This window comes from Liolophura sinensis, chromosome 1, assembly GCF_032854445.1.
Source record: "Liolophura sinensis isolate JHLJ2023 chromosome 1, CUHK_Ljap_v2, whole genome shotgun sequence".
Taxonomy (NCBI): Eukaryota; Metazoa; Mollusca; class Polyplacophora; order Chitonida; family Chitonidae; genus Liolophura; species Liolophura sinensis.
This window is the reverse complement of record NC_088295.1, coordinates 85,973,698-85,998,698: the sequence shown is the minus strand read 5'-3', so window position 1 is coordinate 85,998,698 and position 25,001 is coordinate 85,973,698. Positions and strand designations below refer to the sequence as shown.

Genomic DNA, 25,001 nt, shown 5'->3' with positions numbered 1-25,001 from the left:
GTAAGACCGGAAATCTGTGCTGTAATTACTGTGCTTGAATCCCTCTCTTGGGAAATGACATGTTTGGGACACATGCCAGTTGACTCATGGACCTTTGTATCGATTCCATTCTGTGTAGACAGAAACACTGACCTTGAGCCGGACTCCGACACTACGGGGAGTTCACGGCCCTCTCTCTCCATGTAGCCAGGTGCTCATGATTTCAAATCGTTATGTCAAAATAAGGTAGGAAAAATCACCTTTCTCTGTGATGTTATCTTACCTGTTGCGGTAAGGTGAAACAGGAGTTCTCACAAAGCAGCGGTAAGGTTATTTATATCCAGACCTAATTTTAACAGGTGTAAGAAAGAAGGAAGAGGATGTTGAAGTGATGACCAGAGTGTACATGGGCATGTATTCTTTACCCGTTAGAAAAATGTGTTCAAAGAATATGACTTATCAATATATTAATGATTTGTAGTGGTGTATTTCTATATGATTAATATACTTTATATTTACATGTAATAGTGAAGTGCTTGATGCTGACATGACATCTAAAGGTTACATAACTGGTATGTGTGGTCGATAATATTTCCATATTCATAGAATTGGCCGTACATGATCACTTAGTCTTTATTGACTGTTGTTAGGTTTGCTTATAATACATTCAGGCCTGTAGCTTTCTTTAGTGCGGTAAGCCTCCACTCTGGACTGCATAAGCAAATGTACTTTAACCCTAGCTCATCTTCACACTCGTGCCTTTGTGTATACATGTATTGTGAAGAACCGCAAACGTGTTCAAGTTTATAATGCGGGGGTGCAAGTGCTATTTGTAACTTGGTCAACAGTAGTTCTTGACTTGTACATTACACGTGTACCACTTTACTAGAGGCTGCTTTGTGCAACGCAGAGGAGCTGGGGACACTGCACTCTTTTTTCATGTTGGTTTGTTTGTTGTTGGATTAGTTTAATCCAGATTAATCCTAAAGTTAGCACTTAGTGTTGAGTTGACCTTTGATCCGCGATGTAAGTGCACGTTAGCCTCCAGGCTAGTCTGTTTACATCACCATATTACAAGCCTGCTCTCAGATGAACATTCTGCTGCAAACTGTAAGGGGATATAATAGGCTGTGGATCTGTACCTGTGATATACAGTAATGACATGACCACAGGTACGTATTAAATTAGGTCAGTCCTCAGTCCTGTTAAGTGCAAGCTAAGGCTGCTTAATCTTGAAGATGAAAGCTGTCCATATTGACTCTCTTAGTTGTACTTTTGTAATATGTTCTAGTTTGGATTTTTTAAAAATGTATTTTGAACTGAGATGAAACCATTAGCCTCACACAGAGAAGAGATACTGTGTTGGCAGTTTTCATTTTATTGCTCTTTGTAAGATCAGTTGAGTTGAATACAACTTCTGTACGTGAAGTGCTTCATCTCAAGATGTCGAGGAAGTACAAACAGTTGCACTAGAGAGTATCTGACCATGGATAACAGCGGATGTATAGTTTCCTACACATAATTCTTCTCGTTGCTAATTGTGTTTGAGCGGAAAAAAGCACTACACTCAGAGTTCATCATAGTCTTATTGAGCTGCAGCCAGGAGGTTAAATAGAAACCTAGTACAATGCATTAACGGGCATATTTCACCCAGATTTTTCTACTGTTTTACAATTTAATGTTGTGCACTACAAGATCTTAAAATTTTAGATACCCAGTGCATTTATTTTACTATACTTAAACATGTGTATATACCAGTATAATGTGGGACCAGAAAAACTTGTTGGTTTTGACAGGGAGGCATTCTGTACTTCAGTGCATGAATGCTGTATGATACATGTGTAATGTGGGACCAGAAAAAATTGTTGGTTTTGACAGGTTGGCATTTTGTACTTCAGTGCATGAATGCTGTATGATACATGTGTAATGTGGGACCAGAAAAGATTGTTGGTTTCGACAGGTTGGCATTTTGTACTTCAGTGCATGAATGCTGTATGATGTGTAAAGTGGGACCAGAAAAAATTGTTGGTTTTGACAGGGTGGCATTCTGTACTTCAGTGCACGAATGCCGTATGATACATGTATATTCAGGTGGCAGCATACATATATTGTGCACATTTCAACTTCACTTTAATAATAATAACTACTTCTTTCATATTCAGATGCTGTGAATTTGTTGTAAACATCTTTTCAATGATTTATTTATTCTCCTGTTTTTGCTTTTGTTCCCTCCATGGTTTATTTGATGATAGATGAGAAATGGCTGTTATTTTGGGGAAAGTACTTTTAAAATGCGTAGATAATGATCAAGCCATTAAGAAATTATTTGTAAAGTGGATGTAGCAAACCTTAAAAAAAATTTTGGAGACTTTGTTTCCTTTCACCAGGCTTGATATGCATTTTTTTAGAGGGCATATGTGCAATATTCCATATACATGGTTGCCTTAGAAGAGCATCATGGTAGTGTGGTTTCAGTGAAGTGGGTGGTAAAACATGTCCCAGTTAAGTGTATGACAGACAAAGATTCGGAAGTGTGTTCACTTGCATAGGAAGTAGTCACTTGATGGTAACTTCCCTATGCTCAGTATAACTGTCTCCTGGGTTAATATTAAGCATGAGGCCACTGAGGCCTTTATGAATGGGCCACTATTTGCCCAATGTGTTGTCGCTGCAGGCTCCAATTTAAAACTCACAAGGCTATCATTGTAGTATGCCCTGGCCACTAACCTTATTTTAGCAGTGGTAATGAAGGTTAAATGAATTTGCAATTTGTTAATGTTTACAAATCAGAGGTGATATTATTGTGTTGACATAGTTTGCGTTTCAGTTGGTGTTGTTCAAGTAAACAATGCGTGCTTATTTTCTATGCTTACTTATGAGTAAAATATGCCTGGTGCACTAATTGTGTTTATATTTCGTGCATTTTGGTATGATTTGCCCATCCCTGTTTTTTATTACTGACATGATGTAGTATTTGGAAGAGTGATGCTCTGATAGTTGATGATAATGGCCGGCCTTATGTAAACTTAGCTTACAATACTTGTTGTAAATGTGATGAATGAAGGGCATTAACAGTTCCTTGTTTTGTTGTCACCATTGCACACATGTATACACAGAATTAAACCTGCATTGTTTGCATAGTTTTAATTCATTCAGGTAAAAACTGAAGTCACTAGTGCTCTCTATTAAAGGTTTGGGACTTGTAGCATGATAGCTCATCTGAAAAGTAATACATACATGTGCATTTCACGGAATTTTGAATATTAAGATTGTAACAATGGAGTATTGTACTGTTAATAATGGTAACCCCACTTTTGTAATTACTGTGTAGAGAGAGCCAGGACTTATTTGAATGGGATTACGATTATGTCTGAATGTGGTTATGACAATGGCATCACCTGTGAACTGTCTAAGACCCCTTGTAAGATTGTGTATAGGACCTGTTATGTCCCCTTGCCTATATGCAATAGTTGTCTAGCTGTCTGAAACCCAGATTTAGCAGCATTCCAGAGCCGAGGTGGCTGCTGGCTGTTTTACTGGGGACTGAATGTTGTCTGGGGGTACAGGGGAACTGACACACATACCACAGTGTGGCAGACTTTGATGACACAAGTTCCCATATCCCGTTAGCTCACAGTTAGGTAATAATGTTGCCTATTGTGCTACTGCCTTTGTGATAAGAATCACTGCTGAGGGTTGAAATCATCCTCGCTCAGATTTGACCTATGTGGTTACATGCTTAATATCCGCTATCTGTTCAGTTGTCACAAATCTGGTGTACACTCAATGAGCTACGTGGTAGTAATCCCCATAAAGATTTGTCAAATTGATCTGCTTTGTAAGGCATGATTTATACTTGTTTCCAGAGGAGGCTTTGATTTAACTAAAATATGTCTTTGTTCTTTCAGCAAGTTTGTGATAAATCACACAAAATGCAACTTAATTTGTATAATCTGTGTATTATAAAAGCAGATAACACCAATATCAGAGAGTTTTTAAATAGACTGAATCATAAACCGCCTGGCATACATAACACAACATAAGGATACAAGTGATAAATGGTTTGATCAGTTCTCATAGAGCCACTTTGTTTGTGAAAACTATTTTATTTCTTTTCCTTGTAAGACTTCATTTGTCTTTCCCTTGAACCACTTCATTTCTCTTTTCCTTGAACCACTTCATTCCTCTTTCCCTTGAACCACTTCCTGATCCTCTAATTCACTGAACCACTTTTGATCCTCTGTTTTGTTGAATCACTTCATGATCCTCTAATTCCTTGAACCAATTCATGATCCTCTAATTTCTTGAACCACTTCACGATCCTCTAATTCTTTGAACCACTTCATTCATCTTTCCCTTGATACACTTTATTTCTCTTTTCTTTGAATCACTTTATTCCTCTTTCCCTTGAACCACTTCATGATCCTCTAATTCCTTGAAACACTTCATGATCCTCTATTTTGTTGCACCACTTAATGACCCTCTAATTCCTTGAACCACTTCATGATCCTCTGATTCCTTGAACCACTTCATTCATCTTTTTGTCTTGAACCACTTCATGATCCTCTATTTCATTGAATCACTTAATGATCCTCCATTTCCTTGAACCACTTCATGATCGTCTGTTTCCTTGAACCACTTCATGATCCTCTATTTCCTTGGACCACTTCATGATCCTCTAATTCCTTGAACCATTTTGTGATCCTCCTTTTCCTTGGACCACGACAGAGATGAGAGCGCTTTCATCCTTGAATCACTTTGTGGATGAGAACTGTTTGATCACTCCTTCATGAACCACTTTTTTTTGTGAGAATTTAAACTTTTTAATCACTTTCCTTTGAATTACTTTATTGATGAGAGCTAGTTGTTTAATCACTTGTCTGATATCCATTGATTAGAACTGTTCCATCAGTTTCCTTTAAACCATCTTGTGGATGAGAACAGTTTAATCATTTGGACAACAGCTACATTGCGGGCAACGTTGTTTTAACTTTTTCCCTGTGTCTCATGATTTCAGATGATATCTGATCGTGTACATGTGCAGCGTCGTATTCAGTAAGAATCATTTGTAGGTGAATTTCCAATGTGTGCATGTTGATCCTTTTTGTAGCATACAGTAATGAATTTACGATGTGTATCTTTAGGTTTGTTGCATACAGTAATGAATTTACAGTGTGTATCTTTAGGTTTGTTGCATACAGTAATGAATTTACAGTGTGTATCTTTAGGTTTGTTGCATACAGTAATGAATTTACATTGTGTATCTTTAGGTTTGTTGCATACAGTAATGAATTTACAGTGTGTATCTTTAGGTTTGTTGCATACAGTAATGAATTCACGGTGTGTAACTTTAGGTTTGTAGCATACAGTAATGAATTTACAGTGTGTATCTTTAGGTTTGTTGCATACAGTAATGAATTTACAGTGTGTATCTTTAGGTTTGTTGCAAACAGTAATGAATTTACAGTGTGTATCTTTAGGTTTGTAGAAGACAGTAATGAATTTACGATGTGTATCTTTAGGTTTGTAGCAGACAGTAATGAATTTACAGTGTGTATTGTTAGGTTTGTTGCATACAGTAATGAATTTACAGTGTGTATCGTTAGGTTTGTAGCATACAGTAATGAATTTACAATGTGTTGTTAGGTTTGTAGCAGACAGTAATGAATTTACAGTGTGTATCTTTAGGTTTGTTGCATACAGTAATGAATTTACAATGTGTCGTTAGGTTTGTAGCAGACAGTAATGAATTTACAGTGTGTATCTTTAGGTTTGTAGCAGACAGTAATGAATTTACAATGTGTCGTTAGGTTTGTAGCATACATTTATGAATTTACAGTGTGTATCTTTAGGCTTGTGGCATACAGTAATGAATTTACGATGTGTATCGTTAGGTTTGTAGCAGACAGTAATGAATTTGCAGTGTGTATCATTAGGTTTGTAGCATACAGTAATGACTTTACAGTGTGTATCTTTAGATTTGTAGCATACAGTAATGAATTTACAGTGTGTATCTTTAGGTTTGTAGCATACAGTGATGAATTTACAGTGTGTATCATTAGGTTTGTAGCATACAATAATGACTTAACGGTGTGTATCGTTAGGTTTGTAGCCTACAGTAACAGTAATGAATTTACAGTGTGTATCTTTAGGTTTGTAGCATACAGTAATGAATTTACAGTGTGTATCTTTAGGTTTGTAGCATACAGTAATGAATTTACAGTGTGTATCTTTAGGTTTGTTGCATACAGTAATGAATTTACATTGTGTATCTTTAGGTTTGCAGCACAGATGCCCTTATTGTGTATCATAAACAGGCGTTTGGTACAAGTTTAAGTGGGTGTGGGGGGCAGACTAGGTGACTGTCGGTCTTTCTTCTGGGGTGCCAGTCCAGGACAAGAGCCCTCTGTTTCCCCTAGTAGCATATCACAGCTGTGATAACATGAGGGGTTACCCACACTTGGTAATGATATATTCACAAATGGACCAGCATAACTGTGATGTAATCTGTCAAACTAAATGTCAGAGACGGATACATGTTTAATTCGGGCCAAGTTATGATCTGTATGAAATGTAAAACTGTGATATGTATGTAGTGATGTGTGTATATCAAGTAGCAGAATGTAAATGATAGAAGACAGTGAAGCTGAAGGACTTTACATACTACATACAGTAACTACACATTTCAGAGATAAACTTATTACATGTATTCAGTCAGCTGCTCTTGTCAGTTTGAGCGCTTTGTGTCTTTATCAACTGAATTCACCTTTGTCTTTGCTGATTTTGTTTTAATGATTTTTAGGAAAGTGTTAAGGCTGCGTAGTTAAGACGTTTTTTTTCTTCAGTGGCAAGGATTCATTGAATGTGGGTTCAAGCCCAGCTTCTGATTGTGAGTCCTTGGTATTCACTGCCGCCACTGTTCATGTGGGTGCAGTAAGTGGTACTTGTACACAGCACTTGTAACACCTATTTGGTGGATCTTGAATGAAGTTAGATGAAGATCATTTCTATTATGGTATGCACATGGAGTTTGGTTGGTGAAAATCTGTGGTATATTTTGAAGTTTTGTACTTACACATGTACTTGCCAAAGTCTGGTATTTTAGCATGCCAGTTTATCACATCCATAAAGTGACCAAGTTACAAGTTACTTCTTCAGTATGGCCGAGGACAGAAGTCAAATAAATCAATGAATTAAATGTCTGCTTTCTCCTGTAAAGCCCTGCACAACTCTCGTTAGGTTACCACTCACACCATAGCTGGCACTTTTAACTTTGACATATATTGACATTTTGATCTCAACTTGTATAAAATGTCAAAAATGTCTGAGAGAATGTTGACATAATGTGGGTCAGCGTTCACTGTTAGTTGTGACTAACAAGCTGTGAGGGCTGTTACATAAGTACAGTACATTGTGATTTAGCTCTATTTAATGTATGTACGTGATACATGATGTGGAATGACGTGATACAGTTTTACGCCTCATCGCTGACACTAACACTTAACATGGGTAGTTTGCCTGGCATATTTTCTGCTCAGTGTATATTTACATGTACAAGTAGTATGAGATGTTTGAAGAGAACTTTGTTCGGAGTTCACACTTCTCGTAATTCTCATTTCAGCCAGGGACTGTTTGGTTCGTTTAATTTGTGCAGACCTTCATTTATTGCGGTACTTAACCAGTAGCATTATGACTGAAGTGTTTGATTGCTCAAGAAGAAACTTTCGTAAGGGCTGTCTGAAACTAGCTCTTATAAAGGCACTTATCCCGTAATTCAGTAGCACTTGTAATGCTGGAATACCAGACTACTCCATGTTGCCTGCTTGAACACTGCCAGGCTGGCATGTTACATGAAAATATGTGTGAGCTGGCAGCAAAAAGTAGCAGTGGAATGAAATTATTATTATCATTTGATTAATTAGAAGTAGATTATGCCATGTCACGCCTCGCTGTGATGAGGTGTTTTTACTTGCACACAACTATGGTACAGGTATGTAATGGAGGTACAGCTTTATGTATAGTGTCATCGCTTAATGATATGCATATATATACATGTATGCATGATATGCACAAGTTAACAAGTTGTGAGTTAGGCACATATGGTGAACAGCTCCAGATTTGCACTTCATGTATGTACATGTACTTTCAGAAATTTATGCAAGTAGAAAGTGCGCGTAAGGTCATACATTGATAATGAATGCTGTATTTGGCCTAAATTTTCCTGTGAGATTGCATTTTTAGAGGCAAATAAAGGTAATAAAAGTTTTGGTGCTGAAACTTAAATTTTTCCAGTAGGATGTCATTCTACCTTACAAACAAACCTCAGAACACCAAAATTCTAAGCTCAACAGAACTCTGTGAATCAAGCAAAATGAGTAACTTAGTAAAGGACAAAATTTTATGTTTGATACAGGGTGTACAAGCATGTACAAAATTTTCACACGTTGGGATGTGTCTGTCAGAATCTTTAGTTAATCATGCATTAGGATGTAGGAGTACATGATGTACATGTAGATAGGGTACCCCCCAGCCCCTGACCTGGTAAACCCTGTGACTGATGTTATCCCAGGGAACTGAAGCTAGTCTGGGAACAGTTCTGTCAGAAATGGACCAGCTAAATACCTGTAATTGGCGTCCTAATTATGACCAGGCCTCCCCTGACTGATAACCTGCCAGCAGCAAACTTGGGCTGCACATTTGGTGCAGTCGCCACTTTCGGCGTGTAATCAGCCATAATCAAGAATTTGTGAACATAATAATTAGTAAAGTGGACAGGGTTTCTAGTACATGTACATGTAAGTATAAACCCCTTGTTTTATACACTATCTCACCATCAGTGTTATACACAGCCAGAGATCCAGTACTGTAATTCATCAACCTTAATTTGCATGTGTTTATTCAAGCATATTCTTAAGGCATTATTCCTTGTACACTGGTAAAGTGATACTTTTTTTTGGAAAACCCTGAAACTGACCAACCCACCCAATGTATTTTTGTCTCCAAAATTAAAAATGTGCATAAATGGTGCCGAAAGTTGCGCTTTCAAGTTCTGAAAGGTTGAAGAATTAGGGTAGTAGCCATCAAACAAAATGCATCTTACTGTAGAACCAGTAGATTTCCTATCTGCGATGTAAATCCATGAAGAGGATGTTTTTAATGAAGCTCCAAAATGAGGATCTGGAAGCATAATGTGCTTGTTATCACAGTTTTTTCAAGATTTGGCATTGGGAAGATCTGAATTGTTTAAAGACGAATAGCCTTCGTTATTAAGGTCTTGCTTTACATATTTAAAATGTAGAACAAGAAAAGACTTGTCTTGTTGCCTTTACATCTTCAGAAGTCCTTAACGTTCTCTCTATGTATGTTAGGTTCTGTGTTTGGAAGGGCAGCAGTTGTATACTTTGGGGAGATACCATGGAGCCAGATAGGCGCAAAAGTATGCCACAGGATAAAATGGATTTTAATACATGTACATGCAATTAGGATTATGTTGGCTGTCCAAAGATTTGTTAAAAAGACGATTAAATGCATTGTTCAAAGGAATTAAAATAACTGACCTTTACAGGTAAACTACATTACCTTATGACCTTAAAGTCTGAAATTTTTTCTTACTTTAAGTTTAATGCAGGATTAAATGGACATTTCTTGTAGTTTAAACTTGTTCATGTACAGGTTTCTAATTTATATTGGGATTGTCGCTAGTGGCATATAATTGAATGCATTGACATCAGTTCATACTCCTTCTTTGAAACACCAATTAAATAGTATAAAGTGATTAATGAGTTGGAGTGCACATGCACTGTGATGTTATTTGTCCGTGAGTGTCGTTATGTACATGTTTATTTTCCTTTCTCATCAGCATCTGGAATCAGCATACTTGTAGGTTTAATATTTAGCAGTGAATGCTGATTGAACTTGTTTACTCAAAGCGATGTTTACATACAGTTAACTGTTACACACCTAAATACAGATTACATATAATGTATGTTGGAGCATGTAGACTGAAGTGACTTGGTTATGGGTGTAAAGACAAAGGTGGAGTGTATTATTTATGAGCAGATACTTGCAGTTGTACTCTACATCATGTATTCTTATCTCAGGACGGTCACTCTAACTTGGGCAGCCTGTTAACTTGATTTTGTCTGTGAGTGTGATTCGGTGTTGAAAGGAAGGGACGGTTGCCATAGATCAGGAAGATAGGGCCTGGTATTAAATCGCTGCCTAAGATCAATACTGGGACATTTTATTGCTTTTGGTTTTGTATTATATTTCCTTGTTTGCTGCTTACAGGTTGATGTGGTCAGAATGTCTTAGAGTACGATGGACAACGCGAGATTGTACAAGGTGACGGATCTCACGACTCGGCCGGCTAAGGTGACACCTGTAAGTACATGTATCACAACATTTCCCCTGATCAGAATGGCGTTCATATACTTAAGGACTGCATGCATGCTTTGTTGTGTTTTGTCATTCGCGACCTGACATACCTGTTTTCTCGCAGTCTAATGTTTGTTGAAGACTTGGTCTTTCACCAATATGGTTTGCCCATCTGCAAGTCACATGTGGGAAAGTTTGTCAGGAACTTGCCAAAGGTGGGTAGGCTTTCCAGGGTACCCCCGTTCCCTTAACAGATGAAGTTGACTGCTATGGTATAAGAGAAAATTCTAGAGTAGACATGTAGTGTTAGATAATGATAATCAGTCAGTCAATCAGTCAAGATACACATGCAGTTGGCTGTTTAATCTCATGTAACTATAGGTGTTAAACATCGATGTACTTGTACATTTACTTGTAAGCAGTTTTGTTTTGTTGAATCAGTATAGTGAAGACTTGTCTCAAATTATGGCTTATGTTCTGAGAAAGAATATTTTCAAAATTATATACATGTACCATAAAGCTGAATGGATTTGCATCAGTTTGACATTTTCTTAATACCCTGTTTTTGCAATGCACCTACATACCTATACTTAATGTTTATTAAGTCTTGATTGCATTTGGAAAAGGCTTGGTTATTGGAAAAAGTTGCTCTAGATATGTACAAGTAATTTTATAATAGATCAAACACAGGTGAAAGTCTACAGATGAAACACCACACTGCCTACATATAAGTAACTACAGGTACTGAGTGCTCATATGGTTACCTCTGTGTACGTAAATGTACATATATAGGTAGCTGAAGGACAATGTTGCCATTATTTAATTAAAGGGGAAAGATTTAGGCCCATATCAAATTGCTAGGCTCATAAATTGTGGGTGGCCTGAAGCTGGTTTTAATAATAATTATTAACAACAGATTTGAGTCCTGGCTGACATTGTATATGAACACTTGTCTGCCTGTTGGGTTTATTACGTGTACTTGTATATGTCTTGGAATGTGGGAATGAAGGAATATTTGAATGACTAATGTTTGAATGATTTAGTGATTCAGATTTCAGTGATATGCAACAAAATTTCATTGATTCAAGTGTATGACCACACAAGCATGGTTATTAGTCATTAAATTTGTACATGGTGTGATGGCTGTGTTGTAGGATCAGCTGGAGGTGACCGAGTCTGGGAATGCTGTCAAGGTTCACTCCGATGTGCCTCACCTGGTTAGCCTGGGTAGTGGGCGCCTCAGTACAGCTGTCACCCTACACCCTTTGCCTGAAGGTGAGTAGTCTTATCTTATACACACATTTGTGTTGATTAACCAAAAGTATGTAACAATGTTGCCAAATACAATCATTCAGTATGAAAATTTCCTGCTATTTATCATGTTATGTAGAAATTTCAAGTGGGCACAACTGGAGTCAGAATAATGTAGGGACCAATCAGATTGAGTTATCTCCCTTTCAACAAATGACAGTTTTGGTGATTGTGTACATACAGCAAATGCAAATAGTTTTAAACTTCAGTTAAGCTGCTATTGAACAATTATTTGTGCAAATACTCAATTATGTACATGTGCATATGTAAGTAGGGACAAATATAGCATGAATAAATGATAGTTCAGTTATGATACATTTGCTGATATCAGTAGAACTGGATTCTAGTTGAGAATTTCTCATGACTGATTATTAACCGCATTCTTTTCCCATTGCAGGGTGCACCACCATTGGCACAAACCAGTCCAGCAGCCCTCAGGATATTGTGGTGCAGGGGACTGGGGTACAAGCCAACCACTGCTCCATAGAAAACCGGCATGGTGTCATCACACTCCACCCGCTGGCGAAGCCTTGTGCTGTGGATGGTTTGCTCATTGAGAAACCCACCAGGCTGGCTCAAGGTAAGCACATCACCATGTCTGTAGGCAGGAATTGGCTTCCGCTCTGGTGCTGCAATCAAAACACCTTTACCTGTTTATGGTCATGATACGTGGAAGCAGTTGAGTGTATGTTCAGTGTTGAGGCTTGAGTGTAGCAGCTGTTCCAGCTTAAGGGCTGTTTCATACTCTGTCTTAGATGATGGCTGGTGCATACACCTGTAATCAGTTGATTTAGGACAGGTAAGTTGATTTTGGACAGATAAGTTTAAAAAGTGGACCTGTTCAAAGGCAGTGTGCGTGTATGCGTGTGAACATAGCCATTTTCATTGATCATTAAATTGGGAATATTCATGATCTTCAGTGAATTTCAATTACATTTTTGTAATTTGATCACCACATTTACTGATATAGGGTGTAGTGTTACGATTTACAGGTATTGTGTGCAAATGCAGAAAGAGAGAGAGAAAAAGATGTACTCCTTATCAACATCATAAGTATTTCTTGGCAAGCAGTACTGTGTAATCACATCTCATTTGTTGTGGTCGTGCTATATGACACGGGTAAATTCAGGCAGAATTTATAATTGTCTTTGATCTCTTCTCCAGGTGTATACTACCTGGTATTTATAAGTATAACAACTGTATAGTGGTAGTATGAATGGAGGATGCAGGGTCAATTAATTTGACCACCCAAGAGTAGTATAAGCTAAATGGATTATTTGGTGCCGTGTTCCTATATTGGCAAAAGAGGGAAAAAATTAACTTACACATATAGTTTCACTGTTTGGACTTCTGCAGGGTGGTGATATGGATATGGCTTTCTTTGTAGTACTAAATGAGACTTTGTATGTATACAGAGAAAATGTAATTGTATATCTGCGGCTGTGTTTATCTATCAGTTTCACTAAACATCCTGTGTTTATGAGAACAAGTCGGGGACACAAAGGATAAATAAGTTGGGAACATGGTTTTGTGCACAGATAGCATGGCCATAAGGATGTCTATCTACCTCATTTTCTGCGATGGTAAGAAGATGTATGGCTAGTACTTTCTCCCTCCCAGGTGAGATGGTGTTAAGAGGTAGAACCCATTGTGTTCTGATGTATGGGGGGTAAGGAGTGGAAAACAAGATGTTAACATCTTAGTCACTGGCTTAGTCAGCGTCAGGCTATTGACAGAAATGGTCCACTGCGCTGTCAGCTTTAAAAAGCTTTAACTAACCTTGTTTAACAATGTTACCCAGTAATTGTGTGTTGTTGCCCAATTTTTTTATTAGAATATGGCAAACTTTCTTCACTGCGCAAAAATACAGATGTTGTGGATTCTCTTCTTTGGCGTAATGATTCAATTCAGTAAGGTTACCTTGGGTTCAAAATGTGTAGTGCATCTGTATAATTGATTTCAGAGGGATTTTATTCTCTCTTCTGGGTGCAATGTTTTGTTATGATAAGCACTGAGTTTCGTACATATTTAAGATATATGGGTGAACTGCCTTTATTACTATGTCTACTGAACTATAGTTTAAAGCGTGAAGGCCAGGACACCATCATGTATGTAGAATGCATGCAGAGACATGTAGGTAAAGAGGATGCTGTACATGTAGCTTATCTCTGTAAGTCTGATGTATCGGCCTGATACAACCAGATAGCTTTACCTTCGTGGATATTTATAGAAGGTCCCCATCTGCTGTATGCCATAATGGCTGCAATAAGTTGGATCTTTTTTCCTCTCCCCCCCTACCTCCACCGCACAGCACCAGGGTCTGAGGGGAAGTAATCAGTTAAAGTTGTGGCGTCTGCACCTCAGGCTGTTAGTGAAGCAGAAAGTAGACCAGGGTTTTCATTGCACATACCCTGCCCAGCCCCATCAGCTGTTGACCTTTGACCTCCATGCAGTTAACTGCAGTTGCTCAACTTAGAGCCATGTGTCTAGTGTTCACTATTGTCTGACTGTGTAATCTATATATATGCACATGTAGCTTGCATTTTTTTGTTGGCATGTATCTTTTGCACTCTATAACTAAGGCTGTTCTCCCCTCTAAACTTATCATAAGACTTTTTTTTTTAAGTAATAGACATGCTATGAAAAGCTACATCTCTAATCTCACCTTAAGCATTGTAGATAAATGACAGCTTACCTAATTCAGCTGGGTCAAGTGAGGTCAAGTTTCGCATCCGTAAGTGACATGAATTTTGTTTTTTGTATTACAAGCGAGTTGACACTAAATAAAACTAAGCTTTATTTTTATACCCTCTTTCTACATTGAAAAAAAGATCCATTCTGTCGCTAAAGCAAAGATGTAAATTGGTGTGGCCTTATTCAGTGTTAATTGTCTTTTTATATGAAAATAGAAAATAGGCATAATTCTGAACCCATCAACCCCATCACAACCCCCATCAACCCCCATCACAACCCCCATCACACCCCCATCACAACCCCCATCAACCCCCATCACAACCCCCATCTCCCTTGCTGAACATTTGTTGTACACATCGAACTCTGTTGCCACATACATTTTGTGCTTGTACTTTTTGAAGCATCCCCTCCCTGAGTTTAGTGGGGATGCTATTTTCAACTTTTCTGTCTATCAGCCTGTCATTCCATCCGACCCGACAGTGGTTTCATCTTGGTGTCTCCATATCAAACAAGTAAGCAGATGTATGACTTGATTGTGCACTGAACACATATTATATTTTATCTCTAACAATTTTTAGTTTTATTTATATTGGTGACTAAGGTATCTAGATAATGCATTTGTGTCCTGATAAAAAATTCAATCAGTTTGAAGGCTAACTGCTCACACTCTCTGCAAAGAGGCATCTGCATAGCAACTGCCCATTTACATGTTTTGAAATTTGACATTTTGGAGTGATAAATGATCTGCTACCCTAATTTTCTTCTTAGAATTTGCTGATGGTTCAGAAAATGATAGCTAACATAGTGAAGTATTTTCATGACAGTTTGAGGGAATGAGGCGTTGTCTGTGGTTATCAGCGATCAGATCTTGACAGGAACCATCTTATGGTCATGCTATCCAGGGGCAGATATACGGCAATGGCCAGCTGGCTAAATCCCATATGACTGTCAGTTATAACTTTAATTGACCATTCATTTCTGACAAATACCCTGTGGTCCTCAAAGCGTGGCAACATCTGGTAACCATTAAAGGGAAATAACCCAGTGTATGGTGCTGGAAATAGATTGTGCATGTCCAGCTGTGTGTCAGTCAGGCACTATATCAGGTGAGGTTTCAGGTATAGTCTTATTGAAATAGAGGTTCTGCTGCTCTTCCTAGAAATGAAATGTTCAATTTTAGACAACACTTCACCTTTTGCGTTTAGTTAATTATTTATCAACAGAAGCGAGGAAAAGTCATAATACATGTGTTTTGTTTGTTACTTTTCTAGTGTTTTGCAACTTTAGACGAATTGTTACTTATTACTGCTGATCTCATTGGGTCTAAATATAGATATTTCAGATAGTATGGCAAATAACGCATATGAATGTGATCATTTGTAGTGCGACATGAGTGAAGTTTTTGATGTACAGTTTATGTAATGTTTATGTATACAATGTTGATTTGGCAAGACTGACCCAGTCGTCCAACAATTTCACATAATTTAGTCTCATCAAAAGAGATAATGTGTTTAAATCAGTTTGTAGACTTTCTTCAACTGTTCCACAGTGGGTGTATGTTATATATGGTACTTTGTATCTCTAAAAATATTTTCTGTGCCAGTTGATACAGGTATCAAAGTGATAGTAGGCTTATTTCTCCTGGGTTTTCATTTTTGAATTGTTGGTAAATAATTCATAGCTTTAAATTATCAACTGCCATGTTTTTGAATCTTGAATACTGTATTTGTTTTTTGACCTAAAAAATTATTAAAAATGTCTAGTTTTATAAGCATTTAATGGTCCTGGAATATTACTTTTTTGCACTAATTCACACAGTTTTACTTTATGAGGTCATTTTACCATCCTAACAAACTTCAAAACACCTTTCTAAGTTAAATAAGAACTCTTGGAATGAGACGAAATGATTAACCTAGCCAGGAATGAAATTTTAGGTCCTTTACATTACAGTCATTTGTGTCATACTCAGCACATTTACACTTCACCACGGTCAGCAGTACTGTAGCAGCGTCTGCTTTACAGTCATTTGTGTCATACTTTGCACTTCTTCATACTCAGCACATTTACACTTTACCACCGTCAGCAGTACTGTAGCAGCTGCTGCTCTTCAGTGTGCAGTGAACCCAAATCTTCACCAAACTAAACTCTTGACTTGTGTCTGTTATTCCTCCACTCAGTTTGTTTAAAACTGTCACCCACAGGAAATCTTAAATTACACCTGGGTTTCACATCCTACTTCTGTGTAGAATGCACAGTTTACTTTGAAATTAATCTGAACGTGTACCCTCCACAAAGTAACTGTGGGCTTTTTGTAATCAGCTCAGCATATGTTCATCATGCTGTAGTATGAAAGGGATCCGTGTGCTGTGGTTTTTTTTTTTTGCATGTAAGGAGCATTTCCCGCTTAGGTCAAGAGTGAACAGTTGTTAGCTTATAAATTATGGATCTATATTTCAAGCAGTGATGTGCATTTATTATCAACACTTTGGTTTAATTTAAAAGTTGTCCAAGGGCTTGCCTCTGTGTTTCACTAATATAACTGTAGAATTGTCCCTCTCTGAACATACGTGTATTTTGCAGGATATTGTGTCTCTGTCTTGGGTTAGGTTGGATAGTGAAGCATGTACATGTATATTCACATAGAATAAGACTGTTCTTTTCGTTAGGCCAAAGCTGAGCTGGACGTTCTTACTGCAACGCCCCGCTTCGGTCAAATGGACTTACACACGGACGATTTCACTGAAAAAAACTTCTCAAACCTTACCTTATTTTTACTGTCTTCGGGCAGATGATGGGCGGTGAAAATTTTACCCAACATTCTGTTTACAGGGCATGCATTTCTTAAAGGAGAACCCCAACACCTTTTCATGATAAATGTTCCCTAGACACAATATCTTTGCTATGTTAGTATTTAACATATGGGTGTGGCCGATCACCCTGCCTGAAGTTCGAAAAAAAAAATCCATACATGGTGGACATTAGTTTGGTTTGCCCAATTCAAAAGGTTAAACGGCTAGATTACTGTTGAAAGATGGTTTACCGATGCCGGTTTTGACATGTTTACGGTTTGTTCGTATCAGGGAATCAGAGAATAGCAAATATAAGGTAGGGTTTGAGGCCTTTTTTTTATAGTGAAATTGTTCTCATGGAAGTTCATGAATTCATGGAAGCTGGTCGTTATGGTAGGAATGTCCAGCCTAGCTTTGGGCTACCTATCTGTGTGTGTATTATGCTTTTGCACAAAAAACGTGTGTGATAGTCTGACTGAGTTCTGTGTCTGGCGCAGATTTTTTTCTTTATAAGTAGATTTGTAGTTGTAATACCTGCAATTTGGTATGGGAGGAGAAGTTGGTACACTGCTAGGCTTTATAACATGCTATATTACATGTCCTTCTTAAGTGGCCTCTTCTGTGTGTTTGCCTGATATCTGTCTTTGATGATTGTTTTGATATTATACTGAGACAAGAAGAGTCTCTGAAGGCTCCCCAGTCAGTTTTACCTGCCTGTGTTTATTCATCACAAATATAGTGCTGAGACAGATACATGAAACTGTAATGACTAGTATGTCAAGAGACTGCAGGGTGATATAAGCTATTGTACTTGTATGTATATATGTGACATAGACATAATTAGCTGTAGTCTCCTGTATATATAGTTAAGAGGAGGATATTTGGTGTATGACACTGTTATACTTAAGGCATGTTTGTCTAACATGCAAAAAACCACAATAATACACTAAAAGTAAGCTCCTCAAATGTATTGTTGGTTTGGCTTGTTTTGTTTTACACCCCGGCCCTGAAATGTATATGATGTTTGCAGGACACCGGATTTTGTGATGTGGTGCTTATTTATGGAATGAAAACCTTGGTATTTAACAGTTACAAAGTAGACGAAGAAACAAGCGGACTGGCATCTGACAGAAGACTTAAGTTTAACATTGGTCGTCTGTGGCCGGAGGTAATTTGGTTTGCGGGTGGGAAACACTTACTGAAATACTCTACCACATGTGATCTGCATCATTATTCATTCGTGCATAGTCATATTCTAATCCACTTTTATTTCTGAATCATCTGATATGATTGATGTTGACATTCCAGTGACTAAGTAACCATTACTGGTCCACTTTACTCGTGTTTTCCCTATCTCTGAGTACAAAATCGGACAGTAGTAAACCTTATTTGATTACTACCTTTGGAGGAAGGACAGATCTAATAACCAGCCGGAAGAGTTTCACCATCATATTGGTCAGGATGGTATAGTACCAGGTCTCTGAGGGCTGAACATATAGTGTTAAGGTTATCTGTTCTGCTAGATATGATTCAGGCCCTGTTGATTCTAATATTGTCCATACTGATGCTGATGGTATCTGTTCAGCGGTCATTAAATGAGAAACCAGAGCTGGATGAAGTGTGCCGTCATCTGTTATCAATCAGAGGGCTGTATGTGGGCAACTTTGGCCTCAGACCCTAGTGGAAACAGGTGACTTCTAATTGAATTTCATCCTGCCAGAAAATTCAGGGAAATTGCCTAAGTCGCTGGCCACATCAGTGCTAATGAACATAGTTTTCTGTGCTGCTTGTCCCGAAGCATTTCAATGTTCATCACACCTCCCACTGCTCCATGGCTCCAGGTTACCGCCTCTCTCACTCTAGATGGACAAAAAGCTGAAAGGTAAGGTATATTTATTGCCTTTTTTTTTTTGGTCTCATTTTCTGCAGTTTTGTGCCATTCTCTGGTCTTGTCACTCAACAGCTCTGGCAGCTCCTGGAATAACCTAGACCCAGCTATGTGGCTTCTGACAGCTAGTCTTACTCCTGGGGTAATACCACAGAAGTTTTCCTAGGGCTTTTGCCCCTACCCTAACTCAGTAGTCACCAGTACTGTCTGCTGTGTTAGCAGACCTGATTCAGGGCCAATCCTCTTTATACTTGATGTGTTTGGATGATCAAGACTAGCTGACTCTGTGAACAGCCCTGTGATATTCTAACAAAACTCTGTTACATGGGGAAAAGCTGAGAATTGTTTACACTATGTGATGAGAGCAAATCCCCCAGGTTTGGTACTGTGGATTCAGTTTGAGAATAGATACCGGGAGAAACCAGTGAATGTATAGATGTGAACACCCGATACAAGGGCCAGCTGGCTTCTGGGGCCTGACTCGCCCAGTTTACAGGACAGAACCAGAAAACCTGTGTCTGTTGTGTTAAGGACAATCCATGTAAGTTTGACAGCGTCTCCATGCCTGTTTATTCACATGAGAACAGTATTATGAGCAAACAGTGACATTGGTAAGTTACCGCTTTTTTTACAGTGCCCATAGGTCTACTGATGACATAATTGAACCTGACCTAAGTTAAGTGACTACATGAGTATGTTTATGAGTAAAAGAGACATTATCTTGATCGGTTCCCCATTCCCCCTCATGTTAATGTGCTGGGTATGACCAGCCGCTCTGGAGCTAAGGAGGTATTAATCTTCATCTTGGATGTGCATATCTGGCGTATGTAGTGAAATGCTGGTTGTACTGGCCTGTGGAGCTCTGTGCTGAAATCTTTTGCCATGAAGCTTAATGGTTTTTTTTGTTTTTTTTTAAGGATCCACATTTGTGTGTTTGTCTGTGACTAGAAGGATACCTCATATTCATGTACTTGTAGCATAGTCATCCAGGTTGTAGAAGTTAATTTTGACATGAAATACTGTAGTTTATGTGACAAGCTGAAACTCACTAGGACTGCATATGCCCAACTCATTGGTAGTAATGGTTTACACCAATAATTTATAGACATTCAGATTTTCGAGCTCTAATACAGTGTGAGTAAATTTGACAGGGATAATCATTGTATAAGAAAGCTTTCTCTCATTAGGTATGCCTTGGATTTAATGTGTACTTTCAACATAACATGGCCTAGACAGTAATGTATTCATGTTAGTATAGGAGAAGCTGATTTGGATTGGAAGAAGGTGTATTGGACACATAGATCCAGTGTAGGTTTTTTGTTTTTGTGTGTGTGATTTCTGCATCTATAAGTACATGTATGTTTAATACAGTATGTGGTTTTATGTAGTTTTGGAGAAAGGAAGTATCATTCATGTTTATGTATTATTAGCCTGGTCACCAAGGCACCTTATGTTTCCTGATCATGGTTTGAATGTGAAGCATATATCAACTTGACATTAAATGCCTTTTGATCTATACAAAGAGATTAAACCAGTTTTGTCTTGTTTCTTTTGACAAGACTTCCACTGCTTTCATGTGGGACATTATGATAATTTTCCTGGTTTGATGATGGTTTAAGTACTGTGCACAATGTCACCTTTGTTTGTGAGGGACCCAGTGCACCATTCTGGGATTTATGACTAACTCTAACTTGACTTTGGTGTCACTGCTAACATAGCAGAACACTGGCTGATAATGTACAGAGCAGTGTTGTGCAATGGCACACTGTCTGTGATAGCATTCTATAGACATATGGGCAAGACCCTGTTTTAGCTGCCTCTCCTGTCCAGTAACAAGGAGAGAATTATTTTGTGCTGCCAGGGGCTGATCCCCGCCCGTGAAGTATGGTACAGAGACTGTATCCTGGTGATCATGTAATCATTAGAACAGGGTGGGCCTAATGTACAGTTCTTGGGAGATGATTTATGGCTGAATCTTGTGTCCATTCTGCGAAGATTTCTCTGGTCGGCTGTCTTAGGATTTATAAGATCTGTTCCATTCGTATCTAGTTTACAGGCTTTTAGTAGACACTTGAAGCTCAGGTTTTAATGGTTTCTTGGTTGTGTGGGTTAAATGTGTAGCTAGTCCACACACACACTTCATCACTGGTCGAGACAGGTGAGACCAGTGCGTCAGCACTTTAGGGAAGGAGTTCTGCTGTTGTGTGGGAGTTCTGCTGTAGTAGGGAAGGAGTTCAGCTGTTGTGTGGAAGGAGTTCTGCTGTTGTGCGGGAGTTCTGCTGTTGTGCGGGAGTTCTGCTGTAGTAGGGAAGGAGTTCTGCTGTTGTGTGGGAGTTCTGCTGTAGTGTGGAAGGAGTTATGCTGTTTTGTGGGAGTTCTGCTGTAGTATGGAAGGAGTTCTGCTGTTGTGTGGGTGTGTTGCTGTAGTGTGGAAGGAGTTCTGCTGTTGTGTGGGAGTTCTGCTGTAGTGTGGAAGGAGTTCTGCTGTTTTGAGCAATTGATTGATTTTTTATTCACCAATATACCATATATAATTTCATACAGATGTATATCGATATATTACAATAGTGGCAGGAATAAAGCTCCACAGAGCTTGCTCTATCCCACCGTGATTATTAATAATGGTGAGGGTAGTGGCGAATCATATAGTGCAGATGACACATGACTGTTATTTTTTTTTATCTCCACAGAAATATGACAAAACTGAATGCATGTGCATGATCCATATATGCTACTGAATGAAGACTACATGATAAGCATCTGTTGGAAGAATTAAGATTTTAGTTTTGATTTAAGCAGAAATGTAGAAGTCAGACTGCTGATTTATGTTGATAATTGATTCCATTCCCAAGGCGTGCATACTTTAAATGAGTAGTATGAAAAGTTACTTCTGTAGAGTGGCCTATTTAAATTAAGAGATCTTCCATGGTTGTTGCAGTGGTGTACATCAGTTTGTGGAATGAGATAGGTATTAAAGGTAGTTGGGATTAGTTCTGGATGGTGGAAGAATTTATGGGTAAGAATAAGAATTTAGAATTTGTTAAGTTCTGATAATGGCAGGATTTCTAGTTGTCAAAATATTGGGGCTTTGTTCTCTAAGCATTTGAAAGAGAAGAAAGGAATTTTGTTGTGGTGTGGCAGGAGTTCTGATGTTGTGTGGCATGAGTTTTGTTGTGGTGTGGCATGAGTTTTGTTGTGGTGTTGCAGGAGTTCTGATGTTGTGTGGCAGAAGTTTTGTTGTGGTATGGCAGTAGTTCTATTGTAGTGTGGCAGGAGTTTTGTGATGTGGCAAGAGTTCTGTTGTAGTGTGGCAAGAGTTTTGATATTGTGTGGCAGAAGTTCTATTGTAGTGTGGCAGGAGTGTTGTTGTGGTGTGGCAGGAGTTCTGATGTGTGACAGGAGTTCTATTTTAGTGTGGCAGGAGTTTTGTTGTGGTGTAGTAGTAGTTTTGCTGTAGTATGACGAGAGTTCTGATGTACTGTGTGATACGAGTTTGATTTGGTTTCATGTGTTGATAGGTAAATGTGTATTCCGTTTATTATTTCATTGGGGGATAATTATGATTATAGACATTGAAATCATTGGATTGGAGTTGTCTGAATGGAACCAGGAAAGGATGCTCGTAACAGCCTGACCATGGTAGTTTCCAGGTTTAATGATATATAGTAATCCTGACTTTTTATTCGAGGTGTTGATTTTATTTGTTTGTGGCAGTGTATTTAATTATACAGGATTTGAACATATTTTTAAACTTCATGTTATATTAGGCCATGTATGGATACTTATGTTCTTACTTGTGTTGTTCACCTGACATTAATACCTAGCTAAGATGTTCTAATTATCTTTTGCAGGCTCTATGATTTGCATTGGACGTTCCAATTACTTTCGCTTTAATCATCCTCAAGAAGCTCGGAAAATCAAAGATGCGATGCCCAACTGTCGGATATCTGTGGCTCCGCTCACATTCCTGCAGGGTGAGTAGATGGTCTCCACCTGGGAGCAATCTGGTTGGGGTTTACCTGATTTCTGTGAGAATGGAGCAGTGTACATCTGTGTAGAGTTTTACCTAAGCTTCCTCAGCCCTTGGTGTCCTGTAATGATTCTAACAGTGCCCTTCTTCTAGGCAGTTGTGAGAATAGCTGTTACGTGACAAGGCATGGTAAAATGAATGGTTAGGGAACATGGACATATATTGGATACACTAGGATTTGTATGCATTGACAATAAGTAACTGTAATTCTGATTGAATCCAGGTGAGCTCATGGTAGGGCACAATCTGTCTTTAACAATAACTTTGTGAGTAAGCACTGTGTACACATGGGGAAATTAACTTCCTTGAAACTGTCGTGTTCTGCAGTGTTGGGGTTTATCTTCAACACCCATCTGCTTAACATAAAACCCAATAAATCATTTTGATCGTTGCACTTTACATCTGTTTTGTGCTTATGCTATAGGGAGTAGTACTTGTTGATACATGTTATTGTAGATAATATGCCTGTTTATATGACCAGTGACGAATAGGAAATTGTTTATTTCGATGACTCAGTGATGATCAGATGTACGTGTGAACCTAAGCTGAGCAATGACGCAAAACTTTGATGTGTGAATTGCCACTCTTTACCAGTTTTGTAAGTTTTTGTCGCTGGGTACTGTGGAAGTTTAATTGATTTCATTATCGGGTTGAGGGAGAAAATGGTATGATTGCGATCAAATTCACCGAAATGATCAATTCACCGAAACAGTACATTTTCATGATGAATATCAAATGACAGGCCCTTTCATACTACAACCTGTTTCCTGTGTGAGACCAAATCTGTATGAAATAACACTACACACATGCCCAAGGTATAAACCAGATTTGATGAACGTGACTCTCTTTTTATCTAATCTGGATCTGGAGTCCAATTTAGTTATGTTGTGACCACAGCGTACGTGTATTTATGGCATAAAGTGCCTTCAGGGGTATTTAGGGTACACAGGTGAAGACTTGTTACTTCAGCTGTTAGTTACACTGACCTTGCTTGACGTCACACAGTCTTGTATAAAAACAGGGCACGGCTAGGATTATTTGTCTGAGCAGAGTGCTAGATGTAACATGTAGCTGCCTGACTGGGGTAGGATTTCTGTCTGACCAGAAACACATTGTCTATCAGATCACTACCTGCACTACAGTGTACTTATAGCCTGTTTGGAAAGATCTCTTGGATCTCTACCAAGAAGATTACTTGTCTATCGCCTATAATGCGTCTCTACCTTATAATGTTTGTCAAATAAGTGAGCAAAATCCTTACATACATACTTACATATACAATTGACGATATTGTCATGTGAAAAGTTGTTAAGTATGACATAAAACCCCAAGCATACATACAGTGAACACAGTTCATGTAAAATCAGTTCATCTTCATTTTAATCTGGTGAAGTATGCACAGTCTTGTAACATTTGCAAGAAGTTTTATCTTGTACTATTTTTAGGAAGACTCACAAGATGTCACTAAATATTATATATACTGGAGGACAAAATAGTTATCCTTTAAATTTTAAGTTTCAGTTGCTGAAAAGTAAATCTGTATTTTGGCCTAATAAGCAGGGTGAACATTTCAGCTGGGTATATTAGGTCTGTGTTTCTGTACCAAGTGACAAGAACCAGATTTGAACTCTTGGCCTCTTTGTCTGGAGACTACTTGAGCTTAACTGTAGCTCTGTTATTTGTTGGTCAGATGTTGACCCCAGTTCAGTGTTGAAGCCTGACTGCTCTTTCTTCCTTCTCCACTCCTTATACATTAGTCTCTTGGCTTCTGTATTATATTCCCCAGTCATCAGTAAATACCTCCTTGTGGCAAGTTGGCAGCTCTTCTGGGTACTACCTCTTATCTTGACCCTTAGTTGAGAAGTAAGAGGGTATTTAGAGGGGTACCTAAGTGCCACACTGATTAGAGGCTTGTAGAAGTTGGTCAGTACGT

The 25,001-nt window shown here is 38.4% G+C and overlaps 1 protein-coding gene across 4 annotated transcripts in view; it reads left to right on the top strand.

Annotated features, from left to right (window-relative positions):
* The window catches only part of LOC135481744 (serine-rich adhesin for platelets-like), a 52,545-nt gene that overhangs the window by 15,815 nt on the left and 11,729 nt on the right, over positions 1–25,001 (top strand). Inside the window, exons 3-6 of one of the 4 annotated variants that reach the window (XM_064761414.1) lie at positions 10,270–10,362; positions 11,511–11,631; positions 12,065–12,247; positions 22,890–23,012. In XM_064761414.1, coding sequence (XP_064617484.1) covers positions 10,300–10,362; positions 11,511–11,631; positions 12,065–12,247; positions 22,890–23,012 — 490 coding nt within the window. In that variant the 5' untranslated portion in view covers positions 10,270–10,299. Of the gene's footprint in view, positions 1–10,269; positions 10,363–11,510; positions 11,632–12,064; positions 12,248–12,422; positions 12,467–19,429; positions 19,650–21,133; positions 21,197–22,889; positions 23,013–25,001 lie in introns of those variants that run through there. The other 3 variants (XM_064761418.1, XM_064761415.1, XM_064761416.1) reach the window with 3 other exon arrangements.